The sequence below is a fragment of the Protopterus annectens genome, chromosome 3.part1 (genome assembly GCF_019279795.1).
Source record: "Protopterus annectens isolate FY-2018-M chromosome 3.part1, PAN1.0, whole genome shotgun sequence".
Taxonomy (NCBI): domain Eukaryota; kingdom Metazoa; phylum Chordata; order Ceratodontiformes; family Protopteridae; genus Protopterus; species Protopterus annectens.
The window spans coordinates 977,176,321-977,194,448 of NC_056732.1; the positions used below are offsets into that span (position 1 = coordinate 977,176,321).

The following is an 18,128-nucleotide window of genomic DNA, read 5'->3' on the forward strand; positions in this document are numbered from 1 at the left end:
CTGCTTGATGAAGGTTACGAAAGATCTCAGATTTGAATTTAGTAACAAATAACCCCCAGAGACTTTGTTTAGGCTATGAGAATAATGTAAATGATGACAAATATTGCAGTAATTTTAAATGTTGAGAGCTTTGGCTCTTTTTTGGTGAAAACATGACATAACACACTGGAATGAAGTCATTAGTATTTCTCAGAGCGTACATCAATAATGAAAGTGAAAAAGAAAATTCTGCCAGAAAAGAACAGAATTGTTGAAGAAAACTTCATCTGTCAAACTTTGATACCATTCTACCTTCATCTGTTTCCAAGGACTGGCTTCATTTTCAGTAACTTACAAATATAGGGATGAAAATGTTATCTTTATTCCCAAAAAGACTGTACCAGCATCTGTCTTATGGACTGTAGTCTAAAATGGGCACATTTCTGACTACAAATATAGTATCAGAAGATGGATATTTTACAGAAAATGTTGGAAATTGGAAGATGGCAGACCATGAAGTGTCACTGGTAGAACTGCCTGCTTCTGTACTGTCATTTTCTCAGGCTAAAGAGACCAGCCCCCCCCCCCTTTCCATTCCGTCTTTTCTAGATTATAACCAGTTGACAAAGGACTTAGTATTTGCTTCTACAGAAGACACTTTGACGACAATGTTGGTCTCTTTCTGGAGACAGATACAGATCAAGTTTAAAATGGAACTTTCTGCATCTATGCCAATATTGATAAAGGACAAAAGAAGAAAACACTTCTAAGTCAGACTCTTTATCTGACTTACCACTGGAAAGATTTACTTTATCAGATCCATATTTCTTTCTTTTTTTCTGACTATGTATCAGACTGTGAAGAATGTTCTAGAAAGGGCTCTAGTTCACCAACTCAAGATATTAATTTAAACAAAATGATTAATTCTATAGGAGAAATTTATAATTGCCTATAACAAATAGTTACCAAAGAGGAGACTTTTTTTCTTGTTTTGAAGTTGCTGGAGTCTGTAAGAAAAAGTGTTCCTCTATTTAAAACCTTCCAACATTTATAGAAAAAAAATCACTGCATCCCATCAGCCACCTGCTCGTTAGGTGAGTTTATCTTTATGTAAATGTGACCAGGAGAGTTTTTACCTTTCCTTCAGGCTGACATCTGACCCTGCAAGTGTAGTTATTTTTGCTTTATCTGATCTTGTTGCATCCTCTGAATCTCCATGAACCTCTCTGCCTTTTAGCAGAAAGGGGGGAGAATATTGGATGGGTATAGTAGAAAAAAACAAGTTATAGCACGTTGGTAGTCAGAGCCCAATAATTATCTGTTTTATTTTATAAAAACAAAGTTGTGTCACCAGTGCATGATGTTTAAAATATATGCTAGTTTGTCGGGAAAAGAAGGATTTTGACACAGTAATAAATATATGCCAAGATTGTTGGTCTTCGGACATTAAAATGTCCATATGATTTAGTGCATGGAGCTACCTATTTACATGCTTGGCAGTTATCATAAAATTTGTCTGAATGTTTTAAGGCCCCAGTTGTAGAGACACCTGTAGCAGGAAAATTTTTATTTGGTGGTCCAACTTCAGATCTTCTGAAGTCTACATAAAAGAACAAGAAAAGATTAAAAAGCATAAAAAGGAAAATATTGTTAATTCAGTCTTACTACCATTGTAAACAGACTATCCTTATTTTGGAAGACACCTGCAAATGAAGCTGAAGCCTTTCCAGTGTCCTTCCTCGTAAACATGCCACTTTTGGCTTACAAACCATGTCAAAGATGGCTTAGGTGGTATATATGTAAGCACCATTACCATAGAGTGGTTCAACTCGTGTGTATATTTTAAAGTTGTCAATGGTATAAATACTTCATTTGTTCGTGGTTTTAATCCAACCTTCACTTTTGTGTTTTTCAGAAATGTACACAATGCTACTTTTATCATATTTTGAGAACTTTTTATGTTTTCCAGGCAATGTTGTTGTTCTTTATTAAATGCTACAGTTTGATATAGCTTATTAATGTTTATATACAGTCACTCAGGGGATGATTTCCTTACTGTTTGGATCCCTGCATATAAAGTTAAGGACTGTGTTTATTTACTCAACTTTTTCTTCTGTGTAAAATATCGAAGGAAAACACAGTGATGCTGTTTTTTGTGAGTTATTTTTACACACAACTGTTTATATATTACTGAATTACCTTTAAAGTTGTATCTGCCTTCAACTCAAATTCAATAGTCATTCTACATAAAGTTTGCAGGGGAATATTTGTGTTTACAGTCGTATTGTAGGCGACACATTTTTTTTTGCTTTCATTTTTGAATAGTAGTGGTTGCCAGGATGTACTTAAGGGCATTTGGTAGTTACTTTTGCCTGTCATGTTCCAGTCCTATGGAACTTGCTACCTTCCTGACTTTAGTCATACAACTCCTAAAACCACTTTTGGCTTTCTTCAGTTTGCCAGTTTATGGGGTTTCTTTGTAAGGGTCACTGAGGTTTGTATTTCTTTGGATTGAAGTATACAAAGGTAGATTTACCCTTGGCATAGTTCGACAGTTCATTTCCTTGATTTTTCAGTGCAGAGCTATGTTTATAAGCAGTGATAACTGTATTTTTGGCTAGGAACAACCATTTTTTTTTCTCATGAGTAGTTTGGCAGCCCTTTCCCAGAGCATACTAGTAATATGGGACCAGAAATTACTCCTTCAAAGGCTTTTTCTCTACCTCTCAACTACAGTGGCTATAAAAAGTGTACACACCCCTGTTAAAATGCCAGGTTTTTGTGATATATAAAAATGAAACCACAATAAATAATTTCAAAACTTTTCCCACCTTTAATATGACCTATAAACTGTACAATTCAGTTGAAAAACAAACAAATCTGTTAGGGGAAAAAATGTAAAAAAAATGTACAATAAGCTGGTTGCATAAGTGTGCACACCCTTAAGCTAACACTTTGTTGAAGCACCCTTTGATGTAATTACAGCATTCAGTCTTCTTGAGTACACACCTGCCTTCAATTAAAGTGACTCTGATTAACCCTAAATAAAGTTCAGCTGTCCTAATAAGGTTTTCCTGACATTTACTCAGTTGCCTGCTACAACAAAACCATGGTTCGCAGAGAGGTTACAAAGCACCAAAGAGATTTCATTGTTGAAAGGTATCAGTCAGGAGAGGGGGGACAAAAAAAGTTCCACATCATTGGATATACCATGGAACACAGTGAAGACAGTCATCAAAAAGTGGAGAAAATATAGGACAACAGTGACGTTGCAAAAAACTGGACGTCCTTCCAAAATTGATGAAAAGATACGACGAAAATTGGTCAGGGAGGCTGTCAAGAGACCTACAGCAACACTGAAGGAGCTGCAGGAATTTCTGGCAAATACTGGTTGTGTACTACATGTAACAGCAATCTCCCGTATTCTCCATATGTCAGGGCTATGGGGTAGGGTTGCAAAACGGAAGCCTTTTCTTACACAGAAAAACATCCAGGCCCAGCTAAAATTTGCAAAACAGTACATTGTCTCCCAAAAGCATGTGGGAAAATGTGTTATGGTCTGATGAGAATAAGGTTGAACTTTTTGGCCACAATTCCAAATAGTAAATTTGGCGCAAAAAGAGCACTTTACATCACCAAAAGAGCACCATCCCCATGGTGAAGCATGGTGGTGGCAGTATCATGGTTTGGGATTGCTTTTCTTCAGCTGTAACTGGGGCTTTAGACAAGGTGGAGGGAATTATGAACATTTGCAAATACCAGTCACTTTTGGTCCAAAACCTTCAGGCGTCTGCTAAAAAGCTGAAGAGGAATTTCACCCTTCAGCACGACGATGACCCAAGCATACATCAAAATCAACAAAAGAATGGCACCACCAGAAGAAAATTAAAGTTTTGAAATGGTCCAGCCAAAGCCCAGACCTAAATCCAATAGAAAATCTGTGGGTTGACCTAAAGAGGGCTGTGCACAAGAGATGTCCTCGCAATCTGACAGATTTAGAGCACTTTTGCGAGGAAGAGTGGGCAAATATTGGAAAGTCAAGATGTGCCATGCTGATAGACTCCTACCCAAGAAGACTGAATGCTATAATTAAATCAAACAGTGCTTCAACAAAGTATTAGTTTAAGGGTGCCCACACTTATGCAACCAGCTAATTGTACGTTTTCTATTTTTTTATATGTTTTCCCCTAACAGATTTATTTTTCAATTGAATTGTACAGGTTATAGATCACATTAAAGGTGGGAAAAGTTTTAAAATGATTTATTGTGGTCTCATTTTTTTTAATCACTAAAACCAGGCATTTTAACAGGGGTGTGTACACCTTTTATATCCACTATATAGCACTTTACTGGGCATGTCACCTTTTTAGCCCTTAGAAAACCATCTTCTAGGAAGAGGGCAACATTCTGTACTGCCAAAATACTTTTTAAAATATGTATTCATAATAATTTTGGGGTTCCCTAATCCCCCCAGCATTGTAAACATTAATGCGCTTGCTCCCACTGTATTATGCCTTGCCTGTTTCGGGTTTCATCACGTTACATATGTAGCCTATTGGTCACACATTTTTGACACATTTTGGTGAGTAAGGTTGAATGATGTGGGCATTTCCTGCATTAATGTCACATAATCTACATACCATTCATTAAACCAGGTAACGTGAAGGGAAGGAGGATCTTCTATGGCAAAACATTTACACAGGGGCTTTGTTCTAAAAGGCACTCTTCATAGCTGCTGTTAATTTTGCTAATGGCTAATAGGTTCATAGGTTCATAGGTTCATACTAGGCTATCTGCCCGAGGGCATTTACAAGCCTAGCCCATCGTTTTGTGGCTTACGCCACCCCTTTAGTATGGGGAACTATACCCATTATTTTGCTGTGCCTCTGTCGAGCAGTGACACTGAGGTAATCCCTGGGGTATATCTGCGATCTCCCATCCATTGGTCAAGATTTCTCTTGAACAAGGCCAGCGAGGTGCTCTGCCTCACATGTACCGGGATTTTGTTCCACAGCATAGGGAGTCTTTGGGTGATGAATCTATCCCTCCAGCACGTCCTATTAATAGCCGTGTCGAGGTTTAAGTCTCCGCCCTTGTGGCTCTGATGGATCTATATTTTTGAGGTGAAGCATATTCATCAAATCTGGGTTTGACATGGCCTTGTATGTTAGGCAAAGGTCACCTCTGAGCAAGCGGTGGCGACTGAATAGAGCTGGAGTTCTTTCAGTCGGGCAGCATAGGATAGATTTTGAGACCCTTTATCCTTTTGGTGAGGAACTTTTGTGGCCTCTCCAGCTGCTGCAAGTGTTGGGTCAGATACATTCCGAATGGGGCATTGTACTCAATCATTGGTCTGATGAGTGATGAGTAAAGGGAGACTATAACCTCCCTTGATCTAGATGAGAATCCCTTCATGATAAGGTGGGCAATGTAGAAGGTCTTCCTAACTACTTTAGCTACATGGGTGTCGAATGACAGACTACTATCAACCTGGGTCCCCAGGTCCCTGATAACTTCTTCTGTGCTCAGTGGATTGCCACCTATTTGGTAGCTAGGGGTAACCTTGTTTTTCCCGAAGGGTATGACTATGCATTTTTGGCATTTAACTTTAGGCCGTGGCTCTGGCACCAGTTATCCGTTTCTGTGAGACCCTTCTGAAGGATATCTGTGTCAGATGTGTTTTCTACTATGGCCCAGTTTGCAGTCATCTGCAAACTTTGTCAGCCATAACCCTCCTGTGTTTGCTTGTACTGGAAAAGTAGATGCCAAACAAGAGTGGGCCCAGGACTGAGCCCTGTGGGACACCACTTGTGACAGGCTTTGAGTCTGACATGGCGCCAGCAACTCTGACCCTGTGGGTTCTGTCACTCAGCCAGTTTGCAACCCATCTTGTGATGTATGGGTTAACATTTAAGCTGATGAGTTTTTCAATGATACCCGAGTGGGGTATTGTATCGAAGGCCTTAGCCAGATCGAGGTAGGCTGTATGGACTGCCTTTCCCTCATCAATGGCTTTGGTGACTGTTTCGAAAAAGTCAACCAAGTTTAAAAGGCATGATCTGCCTTTGACAAAGCCAAACTGGGTTGGATCCAAAGTCTGCAAATTCCCTATGTCTTTATTTATGAGGTCCATTATGATCCTTTCCATGGCTTTGCAGATAAGGCTTGTCAAGCTAATGGGCCGGTAATTTCCAGGGTCGGTGGAGGCACCGCCTTTGTGAAGTGGGACCACAGTTGCAGTGCGCCACTCCCTAGGTACGTATCCAGAGGTAAGACTTTGATTAAACAGCTGTCCTAGCTGTGGGTTTAATTCCTCATTGAGTTAGTGGAGCACACAGCCGGGGACACCATCAGGTCCCATGGATGCTGTGTTTTTTGCTTTGGAGAGAGCAGTTCTCACTTGGGCGCTGGAGATGTTTGGGGGGCTGCAATCGTTTGGTATAGATATCTCTCCTTTTGGGGGGGGGAGAAGTTTGCACTGAACCTGTCAGCCAGTATGTTGGCAATGTCTGTAGGATCAGTAATCTTCACATCATTTTGAACTAGTTCAGAGCATATCTGGGAGTTTCCTCCTAGGTTTCTAACATAGCTAAAGAAGGCCTTATGATTGTCTTTTGAGTCTTTAGCTATTTTTCTCTCAAATTTGCTTTGGATGATTTTATGAGAGCTCTTAGTTTTTACTTATAGTGATCAAGGGTGTCTTACCTTTTAAGGATTTTGCTCTATCTTGTAGTAGCTTCCTCCTTTTGTTGTAGAGTTTGTTTATGGCTGGGGTCCACCAGACTGGACGCTTGCCTTTGGTACAAAGAGTCTTTGTTTTGCTTGGGATTGCCTTATCCATGCAGTCCTGCAGGTGCTGGTAGAAGGCATTTGTAAGTGATTCAGCGGCTTGAGTACTGTTTTCCGCCGGCTCGGGCGCCTTAAAGGAGACCACACTAGTCTTTAGCAGTGTGAAGTCGGGTTTTGAGAAGGTCTTTACTGGGGTCTTTTTATTTCAGGTGGGGTGGGATGAGGACCTCCAGCGAGATTAGTTTGTGATCTGATCTCACCAGTGAGGGGTATACTTCCGGTGTTGAACATTGTGCTCCCATGTTCGTGATGATGAGATCAAGTATGTTATCTCCTCTTGTGGGAATGGTGACTAGTTGTTCCATGGCATTTGAGTTTATGAATTCCAGGAACTTTTGGGCTAGGGTGTTTGGGCTTGAGTAGTGTTCCCAGTCTATATTTGGGTAATTGAAGTCACCTAGTATGATGGTGTTTGGTGATACATTTATCCCCTCTAGTGTTTTCAGGAAGGCCATGTGAGGTTCCTGAGTTTGTGAGGGTGGCCTGTAACATGCTACAATTTGGAGAGCAGTCTTGCCTACGGTTAATTGCACCTGGATGGTCTCCGATGCATCATGCGTTGCCACCAGTCTTGAGGTGTGGGTGTCCTTGATGAATATGGATACCCCCCCTCCTTTCTTGGTATTTTCCTGATTTTGGGGCCGGAACACATGATATGAGGTAAAACCTGATAGCGCTGGGGTGCTCTCAGGAGCCTTGAACCAGGTTTCTGTCACAGCACAGACATCGATGTTCTCCATACTGAGAAGGGCCTCGAGTGCGTGCATTTTGAGATTTAGACTTCTGGCATTGAGCAGCATTACCCTTAGTTTTTTCCTTTTTGTGTTCTAGGGTGGTAGGTTTAGAATTTGAGCCTTGCCTAAAAAGGCACTATGGGGTGGCAAGAGCCTTTGCCAATATCAGGAATCCCAGGGTGACAGGTGCAAGCCGTCCCTTGGCAGCGTGGCTTGTCCAGCATGTCATCCCAGGCAGACAGATACTGGATCCCCTTTGAATGACACCAGTGTTTAAGCCAATTGTTAAAGCTGATCATCTTATCTCTGTATTGTGGCATCATTCTTGGTGAAGGTAGGATACTGCTCAAGGTCAGGGTCATACCTGCCTGGGCTACATAATCAGAGAGCTCCTCAATGTCTCTTTTCATGTAGTCCAAGGAGGTGCGTCTCAGGTCGTTTACACCAGCGTGGACAATGACTGAGTCATATTTGTACCTGCTGTTGAGAGACCTGAGTGCTTGCGTTATGTGGCGGATTCTAGCCCGACAGACAGCTTACTGTGACCTTCTCCTTACTCAGTCTGGTGAGCGGGGCGTCAGTGTGTCTGACTATGGAGTCACCAATGACTAGTGTGTCTGGCATTGTGTTTGGCCTTAAGGGCTGTGACTGTTTGACACTCTGACTGTGAGGTCTATGTGTTGCAGGTGTTGTGTTCTGAGGTGGTGGTTGTTTGGGTGTCTGCTTTGGTGGCCTCTGCTGTTTTGGTAGATTTTTGATCAGAGCCTCCGAGTATGTCTTTGTGTGTTTATGTGTATGATTTGAGGTTGTAATGGTACTATGTGAGACTGGGTCTATAGTGTGTGTGGTAACCTTCTCCTCCTGACTGGTCTTGCCAGTCCTATGTTGAGAGAGCTCAGCCTCCAGTTTGGCCGTATAGTTGCATCTCTCGCATGTATTTGTGTTTTGTGGGAGGAGGAGAGGGTTGTCTGTGTACATGAGGCAATTGTAACATTGCCTCAATATTCCCAGGTTCACCAGCTGAGCAGGAGAGGACACTAGCAACTGATCCCTCGACATGCTAGAAGGATAGACAAAAACTTTAAAAGATTCCGGGGATGTGGGTGACCGAGAAATGAGGGGTTGCCTTTTGGGGTGCTATCTATAAGAGTGCCGTATCAAGGTAATAAGTACTGTAGGAGCAAGTGCTAGGTTTAACAGATAGAGAATAGTCTACTTAGAGTCAAGTAGAGATGATCTTTTTAGTTGTAGGATACGCTGATTAGATCAGTAGTATAGGTCGAGGAAGGTAGTTTCAAGGGAAAATTTGAAGAGTGGACTTTAGGTAGCCGAATAGTTTAAACCTGCTTAACCGGCTGCCCTAGTGTGCAACAGTGGCAACTCACGGCTAAATCGCTAATCGCATGCGCTAAAGCGTGCTTTATAGCAGGGGGCTGGAAAAGACAGGAAATGACCCAAAATGGCCAATAAACTACAAGTTACTGCCTTAAACCACTCCTCTGAGGACAACAGGCAGCTCAGTACTCCCTACTCCCACTAGTGAGTAAAGAAACTACCCCTTGACCAAACAAGGAAAATGGAGAAAACAGGAACCAAGACAAAGCCCAGGGATCAGCAAAATCTGGTCTCTGGAACACTAGTTAGGAAAGTATGGAAAGCAAGGATATTTTTTTTTTTTTTCAAGTTTTTTTTACAGAAAAGCAGAAAACACAATAAATGCTATGATTTTCGATTAAATGCTATCAAAAGCTAGTACACTTGAGTGTATTAGCCTGTAGTTTAACTTTTAGGCAAAACTTAAACTAGCAAGTGCAGTAAACAGTTTTAGCTTATAAACACAGAAAAAACAGTGCAAACTTTGATAAAATAAGCAGAAACAGTAGTCGAAAGGCACAAAAAGTCAAAAAAAAGCCAAGAAAAATACTTAAAATCTGGAAAGGTAGTCTTTTCTGGTCTCTGCTGCTAGAGGAACACTGCTGGCCACCACGAGGAGCTGTGCTGAGTTCTCAATAGCTGGAAAAGCCCGCCAAAGCGTGCTTTATAGCAGGGGGTGGAAAAGACAGGAAATGACCCAAAATGGCCAATAAACTACAAGTTACTGCCTTAAACCACTCCTCTGAGGACAACAGGCAGCTCAGTACTCCCTACTCCCACTAGTGAGTAAAGAAACTACCCCTTGACCAAACAAGGAAAATGGAGAAAACAGGAACCAAGACAAAGCCCAGGGATCAGCAAAATCTGGTCTCTGGAACACTAGTTAGGAAAGTATGGAAAGCAAGGATATTTTTTTGTTTTTTCAAGTTTTTTTTACAGAAAAGCAGAAAACACAATAAATGCTATGATTTTCGATTAAATGCTATCAAAAGCTAGTACACTTGAGTGTATTAGCCTGTAGTTTAACTTTTAGGCAAAACTTAAACTAGCAAGTGCAGTAAACAGTTTTAGCTTATAAACACAGAAAAACAGTGCAAACTTTGATAAAATAAGCAGAAACAGTAGTCGAAAGGCACAAAAAGTCGAAAAAGCCAAGAAAAATACTTAAAATCTGGAAAGGTAGTCTTTTCTGGTCTCTGCTGCTAGAGGAACACTGCTGGCCACCACGAGGAGCTGTGCTGAGTTCTCAATAGCTGGAAAAGCCCGCCAAAGCGTGCTTTATAGCAGGGGGTGGAAAAGACAGGAAATGACCCAAAATGGCCAATAAACTACAAGTTACTGCCTTAAACCACTCCTCTGAGGACAACAGGCAGCTCAGTACTCCCTACTCCCACTAGTGAGTAAAGAAACTACCCCTTGACCAAACAAGGAAAATGGAGAAAACAGGAACCAAGACAAAGCCCAGGGATCAGCAAAATCTGGTCTCTGGAACACTAGTTAGGAAAGTATGGAAAGCAAGGATATTTTTTTTTCAAGTTTTTTTACAGAAAAGCAGAAAACACAATAAATGCTATGATTTTCGATTAAATGCTATCAAAAGCTAGTACACTTGAGTGTATTAGCCTGTAGTTTAACTTTTAGGCAAAACTTAAACTAGCAAGTGCAGTAAACAGTTTTAGCTTATAAACACAGAAAAAACAGTGCAAACTTTGATAAAATAAGCAGAAACAGTAGTCGAAAGGCACAAAAAGTCGAAAAAAGCCAAGAAAAATACTTAAAATCTGGAAAGGTAGTCTTTTCTGGTCTCTGCTGCTAGAGGAACACTGCTGGCCACCACGAGGAGCTGTGCTGAGTGCTATTTTGCTTTGGTGCAGACAAGCCGAGTTAACTGCCAAGCCACAAACAGTGTTTTGTGCATATCCTTTACTTGTTTTCCAGCTCAGAGCTGTCCTAGCAGCACTGTAGAGAAAAAAATGTTAGAATTCCTTTGAAAAGGTTCATAGCCTCAAATTTTTTAAATTCTGACTTACCCGAACAATCCAGAAGACTTTGGACTAGCCAAGTAGAATTTATATTTGACTTTTTTCTAACAAACACAAAGAAGGTTTGTATGTAAAATACAAATAAATACTGTTTGTCACACACGCACTGTGATATTATCATGCCTATCAGCATGATCATGTGACTTTGTGCCAGATGTAATTAGAAGCCAATAGTGATATGGAGAACAAAATAAATAATTTCAGGACTTAACACCTTAACAAATGTAATGTTTAATGGGTAATATTATTCATTAAATAGTCTTGTCATAGTGCTGTTTTTGTGACTTTACTTTTTATTTCTTTTTTTTTGTTGTTGTTGTTGTTGTTATGCATATCACTTTTTGCTTACTGCTATCCATTTCAAAAGCTGAGACTAGAAATGTTCTGCTCCCCAAACAGTGTAACTGTACACATAAGGTAGAAGTGGAATGCAGAATCAGTGTGCTCTTTCATGTCTTTGAACATGATCATCAAGCTGTTCTGTCACTTTTGCCTTTTAAACTAGGGAGACTAGTATGAAAAGTAAGATGTGCTTTGCTTTAACTTCATTTAATTCCTAGTGAGCAGTGGAGAGTCTGTGTTTTTGTGAAGATAGTAGCTTATTTGATAGTTTTTCCATTTTTATGTGTTTGCTTTACTTTGTACAATTCATCCTCCTGGAAGCTAGTTCTTACTGAAAATTAAGCTTAGTCTGAGCCTGATAATATACTGAACTTTTCTAGAAATCAACCTGTGATCATCTTCAAGCACAGAAGTTTACTCTGTGATGTCAGAGTGGAACCAGAGTCGAAGTACGGTGTTAATGGTTAAATACCCCACATTGTGCATTAGTGCTAGTGGTTAGCTGGAGCATGGATGTTTGTAGCATTTGGAACATCTAAAACACTGAAAGAACAACTTGCCTACATGACTGTACTGTAAAACGCTTTTACAGGAAGGGGTTGGGAAGCTGTAGAAATGTTAAAACCCCCACCACATATTTTAGTAGTGTCTTTGTACTAGTAACATTTTGCTTTTTATTTTTTTCCAGAAAATGGAACAAATGAAACAATTACTTTGAATGGAGCAGATGCAGCTCGTGGTAGAAAAGAGAAGTCTTCATAATCTCAGTGCTCTAATGACTGCTTTCTATGTTTGTTTACAAGATATGAAATCTCCGTCACAACAGGAGTCTTGCTGTCTCAAAGTGTCAAAACAAAAATATGTAGTTTTGTTTCAGGAGTGGCATTTAAATTTCATGAAGTTCAGAATCTTTATTTTCAGCCGAGCCATACGTGAAACAGTTAATGCTTTTTTAAGATGATTTTAAGTGTGAGAAGGGACCACAGTCTTGATGTTTCAGTTTCTAAACACAGTAAAAGTACTTCTTGAAACAAACAGAAATTGAAGTCTTAAAGATGTCAATTGGATGTTTTAATTTTGGACATTGATCTATGCAATGTGTATTTTCCATCTTTTAATCAAGTATGAAAACTGGTTTACCACTCTACTTGCTGATAAGAATGACATAATTCATGAGTTGATTCTTTTGCAGCATATGTAAATGCTTGAGCTTTTATTTTGACTTTTTTTCAGAAAATAAAAAAGGAAAAGTATGTATTTATTTGCCAGTGTTAAAACTGGTTTACATATTTTACTCCTCTCTGAATGGACATTGAAAGTCATCATTGGTTTTCTAGCAGGAGTATAAAACGGGTACACATTAAAGAAAGTGATACATTTGCTACATTTTTTGATATTACTGTTTCTACCTTTGTCCTAGTAAGAGCTGCCTTTTTATTTCTTTTCTATTTTAGATGGTAGTATTTCATATCTACAGTACAGCTGCCTTGGGTCATAAGTTAAAAAAAATAACTATTAGTTCACCTCTTCCTGAAGTGGAAGCTGTTGTACATCATGGAAGAGGAAAATGTAAAAAAAAAAGGAAAATGTTTAAAAAAAAAAAAGAATTGAATTTAAAATTAATGCACTTATTTGTGATGATGGCAGTTGCAGTTAATTAGAACAGATAAGCTTTTACTGTATTGGTTGATCTATGAGAATATCCTCCTGTGTGGGTCTTGTTATGAATTAATTCTGTGTTCCATTCCAGCTAGAAATTTTTTTTCCAAAGGTGCCTTCCATAATGATGGGCAGGTCCTGCACTAGTGCCTGTTGGAGATGTAACAAACCTTACTAGGAGAATATACCTTGGCCGTTGTCCTGCTAGCTCTCTTAATACATTTGGCAGCATACTTTCTGCCAAAATGGTGAGACCTTTCCTGCCTACAAGTATATATAAATGCTCACCCAATTTACAGTGAGCTTCAACAGCAGCCAAAGGAAGGGTAACAGCAAGAGGGTATTTGTGACTCGCCAAGAGTTTAAGTAGGGTTTTCTTGTAGAACAGATGATACAGTAAGACTGCATTTGTTGTATTTGAAGTTGGAGAATCTTCATTTAGCTTTTGATGAATCCCAAAGGGAAAAAAAGGAGTGGAAGGAGACAGATGACAGCCAAGAGGAAAAACTGAGAAGCCCAAGTACAGAGGTACCAATGGCGGCCTAGTCCCTGGAGTCAGAGTGCATGCCATTATGCATGATAATTGGTGTAAACCTGCGTCTACAGTGAAGGCATTTGTAAGGCAATACTAGAAATGACCGTTCTTCTGGAGTGCACTTTTGACAGCAGCATTTTGCCTTTGGGTGGTTTCTACACTGTATTAGAAGATAATGTTGCTAGTGGTTTCCCACTTAATGCCAAAGGGTGATGTAGCTAACAGTCCATTCTAAAAGGTTTGGTTGACAGATGTCCTTTCCGACCCACTGAAAATGAGACAGTCATTGGTTTATTCTTCCTAAAGCCATGAACCCTCCTCAAGTAAAATCTAAACTGACAAGTACATAAGATGTGATTTGCACCCCCACCTTTTTGCATTTGTAAAGAGAACAGAGAGATGACTGGATTGACTGAGACATTTATGATACCACTTTTGACCTGAGGGGCATGTGATCCCAGTGAAGCATAGAGGTGGTTTCCTGAAGATAATTGCATAAAGCTACAAGATCCTGTGAGCAGATGTGATGGCCGCCAGTACGAGTTTTCCAACAGATAAACTTCAAAGCAGCCAAACCAGTGGTTATTCTAAGGAGAGTAGGGATTCCTCACTTAAAAAATGCTTTTCCAGTTAGTTTTGGTCTCATTTGTCTCCCTTACTTGATTCTGCTGAGCAGAAGTAGCTGATGCTTGTGCCTTGATCATTAAATATCAGAGTCCTAAATTATACAGGTGTCTGATAGTTCAGGACAGCCTGCAAATTTGCTGACTAGGGCAGCATGGGATACCAGTCCACCTGGATGTAGAATCTGTGTTGAGAAATTCTGTTGATGGAAGATTTCTTGGCAGTTTCAATCACTTTCAAAACCACTACTGGAAAATAAAGTAGGTCTGAGGGTCTGCAGCAAGAACCAGTGCTTGAAATGTAGCCCTTTGTCATTCTGTATCCCCAAGGACCTGACAACTTGAAACCACAACCTTCTTATCCATCATGGCACAGTGAGACTTTGTACTGGTTTTATCTCAGATTTGTGAGCTTGCATGGCATCTGGGGAACAGTGAAAAGGAGTACAGAAAGCTCACTTATCAGTGGATGAGATGTCCATCATTAACTTGCCTGTACCATACTGTATGGAGTAAAAGAGGAATGAGAACTTCATTATTCTGGGTGGCAAACAGCTTGATTTCTGAAGTGCTCCAAATACAGACCTTCTGAACTTTGCAAACTATTCCAGATGATGACTGTGGGGAGTCTCAGCATAATCAGGGATGACGAGTGTGGGAGAGTTGTAGGGAATCTCAGCATATTCAGGAGTCTGATGTGATGATGGGCTAATACTGCATGCTGTTTTACATGTTTAGGTACCATGTAATGGAGCACTTTCAGAGGAGCTCTGAGAATTACTTTTCTTTCCAGAAATGTCAGGGCAAGGAGAAGCACATGAAGCTGCAGCTGCTTAATATGGAGCCTCTTTATGTGTGTGGGGGTGGGGGAATGACTGCCACGGAACCCCTGAAGAGCACAAAATGAGCTCATCATCTTGCCAGTGAAGCATCCTTTAAAAGATGTAACCAGTTCAGCTACAAGAAAAAGGCCTGCCTCTAGATTGGTGAGGATTATCCACCCACACTGTGGCCTGATGACAGAGTCTTGGCACCAGAACAGGATCTGTGAATGAGTAGTGTTACTATGGCTTTTGACAGTTTACAGTCCACTGCTTCACCTTTCAGGCATGCCAGTGACACAATTCTGATCAAGGCCATATTCAAAACGAGAAGTTTTTCTCTCCTTTAGGGCCTCGAACAGTTCATTTGCAAGCTTTCAGGCCACGGGGGATGACCATTTAGCAACATTTTATATCAAATGTGATGTCACCCTGGACAAAGCCAGAGGAACCCCTTAGGCAGACTCTTGTTAAGTCATGCATCGTATCCTGAGACACCATCCAGGTGCCTTGTTAAAGCAGAACCTTGATGCATTGGAGAGTTACCATTTTAAACCTAAATACACTCTGTACATATTTTGAAGTCCCTTAGGCCCAGTGTGGGACAGAAGCATGCCAGATGTCATAGAACTAAGAAGTCAGAATATAATCTTGGGTCTCACTCTGAAGAAGGGGCAACTTTTATGGCCCTTTGTAGAATGAGCTTTTTTTTTTGCTTGTCTCAAGACCTCTACTGAGATGTCTTAGTGACTGAATGAAGTTAATTTTGGGGAAGGACCCAAGAGTCATAAAGTATTGACTACTTTGTCCAGCTAGTAAATCTGTTGGACCTTTGACAATTCTCCATACCTGGATGAACACTAAGAAGTTGCTGTTGTCTTTAGGTCTTTTGCTAGATCAGAGTGAGTGATATCAGCACATCTACTGGTGGATGCATTTGAGATGCTTCATTCCATTAAGTTGTGGGCTAATAGTGTACTTGCCTTCTTGAGACCTGTAGGAGCAAAATCTCTGTTTATAAGCTGCTTAGATGTTACCCTTGATCATGGGCAACAATGGTGGAATGAGAGGAGGTGTCTCTTCCTTTTGTCTCAGAAACTCATTAAGAATGTCCTGCAGGCTTGGGTGGGGGACCTACAGGCCAGTACATGCTGGTCCTATTTGAACCTCATGGTCTCTTCAGAGGAGGGGATCATCCAGAGGTTTGGAAATGGAGACGTCATTATCCTTACTCATTGCTAAGGTAGTGGTTTCCTGATCCTCTTCACAGGATGCCGAAGATAAGTGACCCCCTGCCTTCGTAGCTGTTCAAAGAAAATGCTTGTGAGTGGATGGTGTGAGGATTCTGTGTGAAATAGGTAAGCACAAAGTACTGAGAGGTTGCTTTGAGGATTCTGTGTGTAATAGGTAAACACAAAGTACTGAGAGGATGCTGTGAGGATTCTGTGTGTAATAGGTAAGCACAAAGTACTGAGAGGATGCTGCTGAGGGATGTGCTTGCCAACAGCAGTACAGACACTTAAAAAGCCTGCATAAGACCTTTTGCTGATGCCTTTTGCTGATTATCAGGCCATGCTCTAAAAGGGTGCTGTCACTCATTTGGGCAGATCCCACTAGGCATTAAACATTTTTATGAATTATTTGACCGGAACCATGGACCCTGGTATCAAAAGTCCAAATGAACCAGCCCCAGCCTGGACTGTCAAATCCTACTGCACCCAGGGGAAGTTTGAGGAGATGTGACCTCTGTTCCAAGTACTAATGCTGGGCTGTGTCCACATGACTCAAGATTCTAGTCCCTAGGATCAAGTTAACCACAGGCATGCTGTATATGATTAACCAGGGGCTAGGTAATGATTGTATTTAAAACACACCTCAGTAGGCATAACTGTACCTAGGATGCACCCCATGGGTAGGCAGTGAGTAAACCTAGGACACATTGCATAATCTGTTTGCCAGGAGTGCATCTCCATCTGGCTCAGCTTGATCTTGCCAGTACAGGATAGGTGTGAACTTGAGCTTCTGTTAGTCAGTGGTGCGGTCACAGCACATAGGAGCTGGAGTGCCATAAAAGTAGTGGATTTGCCTCCAGTATTGCTTGACTGATACCTTTCATCACTCTTATTCTTTCAGTGGTGCTTGAGAAAGGCCTGGATTTGCTTTATAGATCATCCGTTTAATCTCCACACTGGCCACTTCCATCATTCTTCCAGAAGATCTTTCCTCCTATGTTTGGGCATGACTGGGTTATAACTCTTGATCTTATGACAATGGGCTGTTCACATATTAATCACAGGAACACTTTGAAGGTTTTATTTAACATAGGTTCATAAGTAAGTAATAGGCTGTCAGTGTGCAGACTATTATAAGCCTAGCCAATAACCAGAGGTCAGAATCAAACCTTGTTATCTCATATCTGTGAGGCGATAACCTTAACCATTATGCCAGTCATCAAAACTTGGGAACTTCATTATGTTGACCATCAGGACAGAGATGTGTGTAGCAGATGGAGTAGAAGGAAAGGACTGGCATGTCAGAGGCTAGGCACGCTGTAATAATTCAGCCTATATTCTCACACAAGTGCTAGTATAGGCCATGTGTATATCTCCAAGTGCAGGATTTCAGAGAAGTGCAGGATTTCAGAGAAGACAAAAATACTGAACTGAAATGGAAGAGAATGTGAACCCAGCAGCAGATTCACAGAGGAGGGTCTTCATTGTTAGATCATTTATTTCTACTGCTGTAGCATAATGAAAAAACACTGAGATGGAACACAGCTAAGACTAAACGTGGGCATAGCTGACTCAATTTAAATGCACACAAACTTACACACACACAACATGTTTCCGTCAGATGCAGTCAGCTGTGCTTAAATGACTGTTAACATTTTTCTGGAAAAGTATCTGCTTCTTGTGAAGGAATGCTCTGGTCTTACAGATCTTGCATATGAAATAAATAACTGAAACAAATGCCTGTAGTGTGTCTTTCTGTGATTCTCTGGCTGCAGATAATTTTTCACAGTAGTGCCTAGCTCTCAGCAGCTTCCCAGTGTTTCCCTTTTATAAGTCGGTATTTCATCATTTTCCATCATGTAATTGGTTGCATGTCCTAGCATGTGTACATAGTCATTGTTGATAGTCTGCTCCATACTACAAGCATTCGTTGTAAGG

General features: G+C 40.6%; 1 protein-coding gene across 1 annotated transcript in view; it reads left to right on the top strand.

Moving 5' to 3' along the window:
- The window catches only part of TRAM1 (translocation associated membrane protein 1), a 641,016-nt gene extending 623,089 nt beyond the window's left edge, over window positions 1-17,927 (top strand). Inside the window, exon 11 of the mRNA XM_044067154.1 lies at window positions 12,009-17,927. Within this exon, the coding sequence (XP_043923089.1) occupies window positions 12,009-12,082 (74 nt within the window). The 3' untranslated portion in view covers window positions 12,083-17,927. The remainder of the gene's footprint in view (window positions 1-12,008) is intronic.
- Window positions 17,928-18,128: the final 201 nt, after the last annotated feature.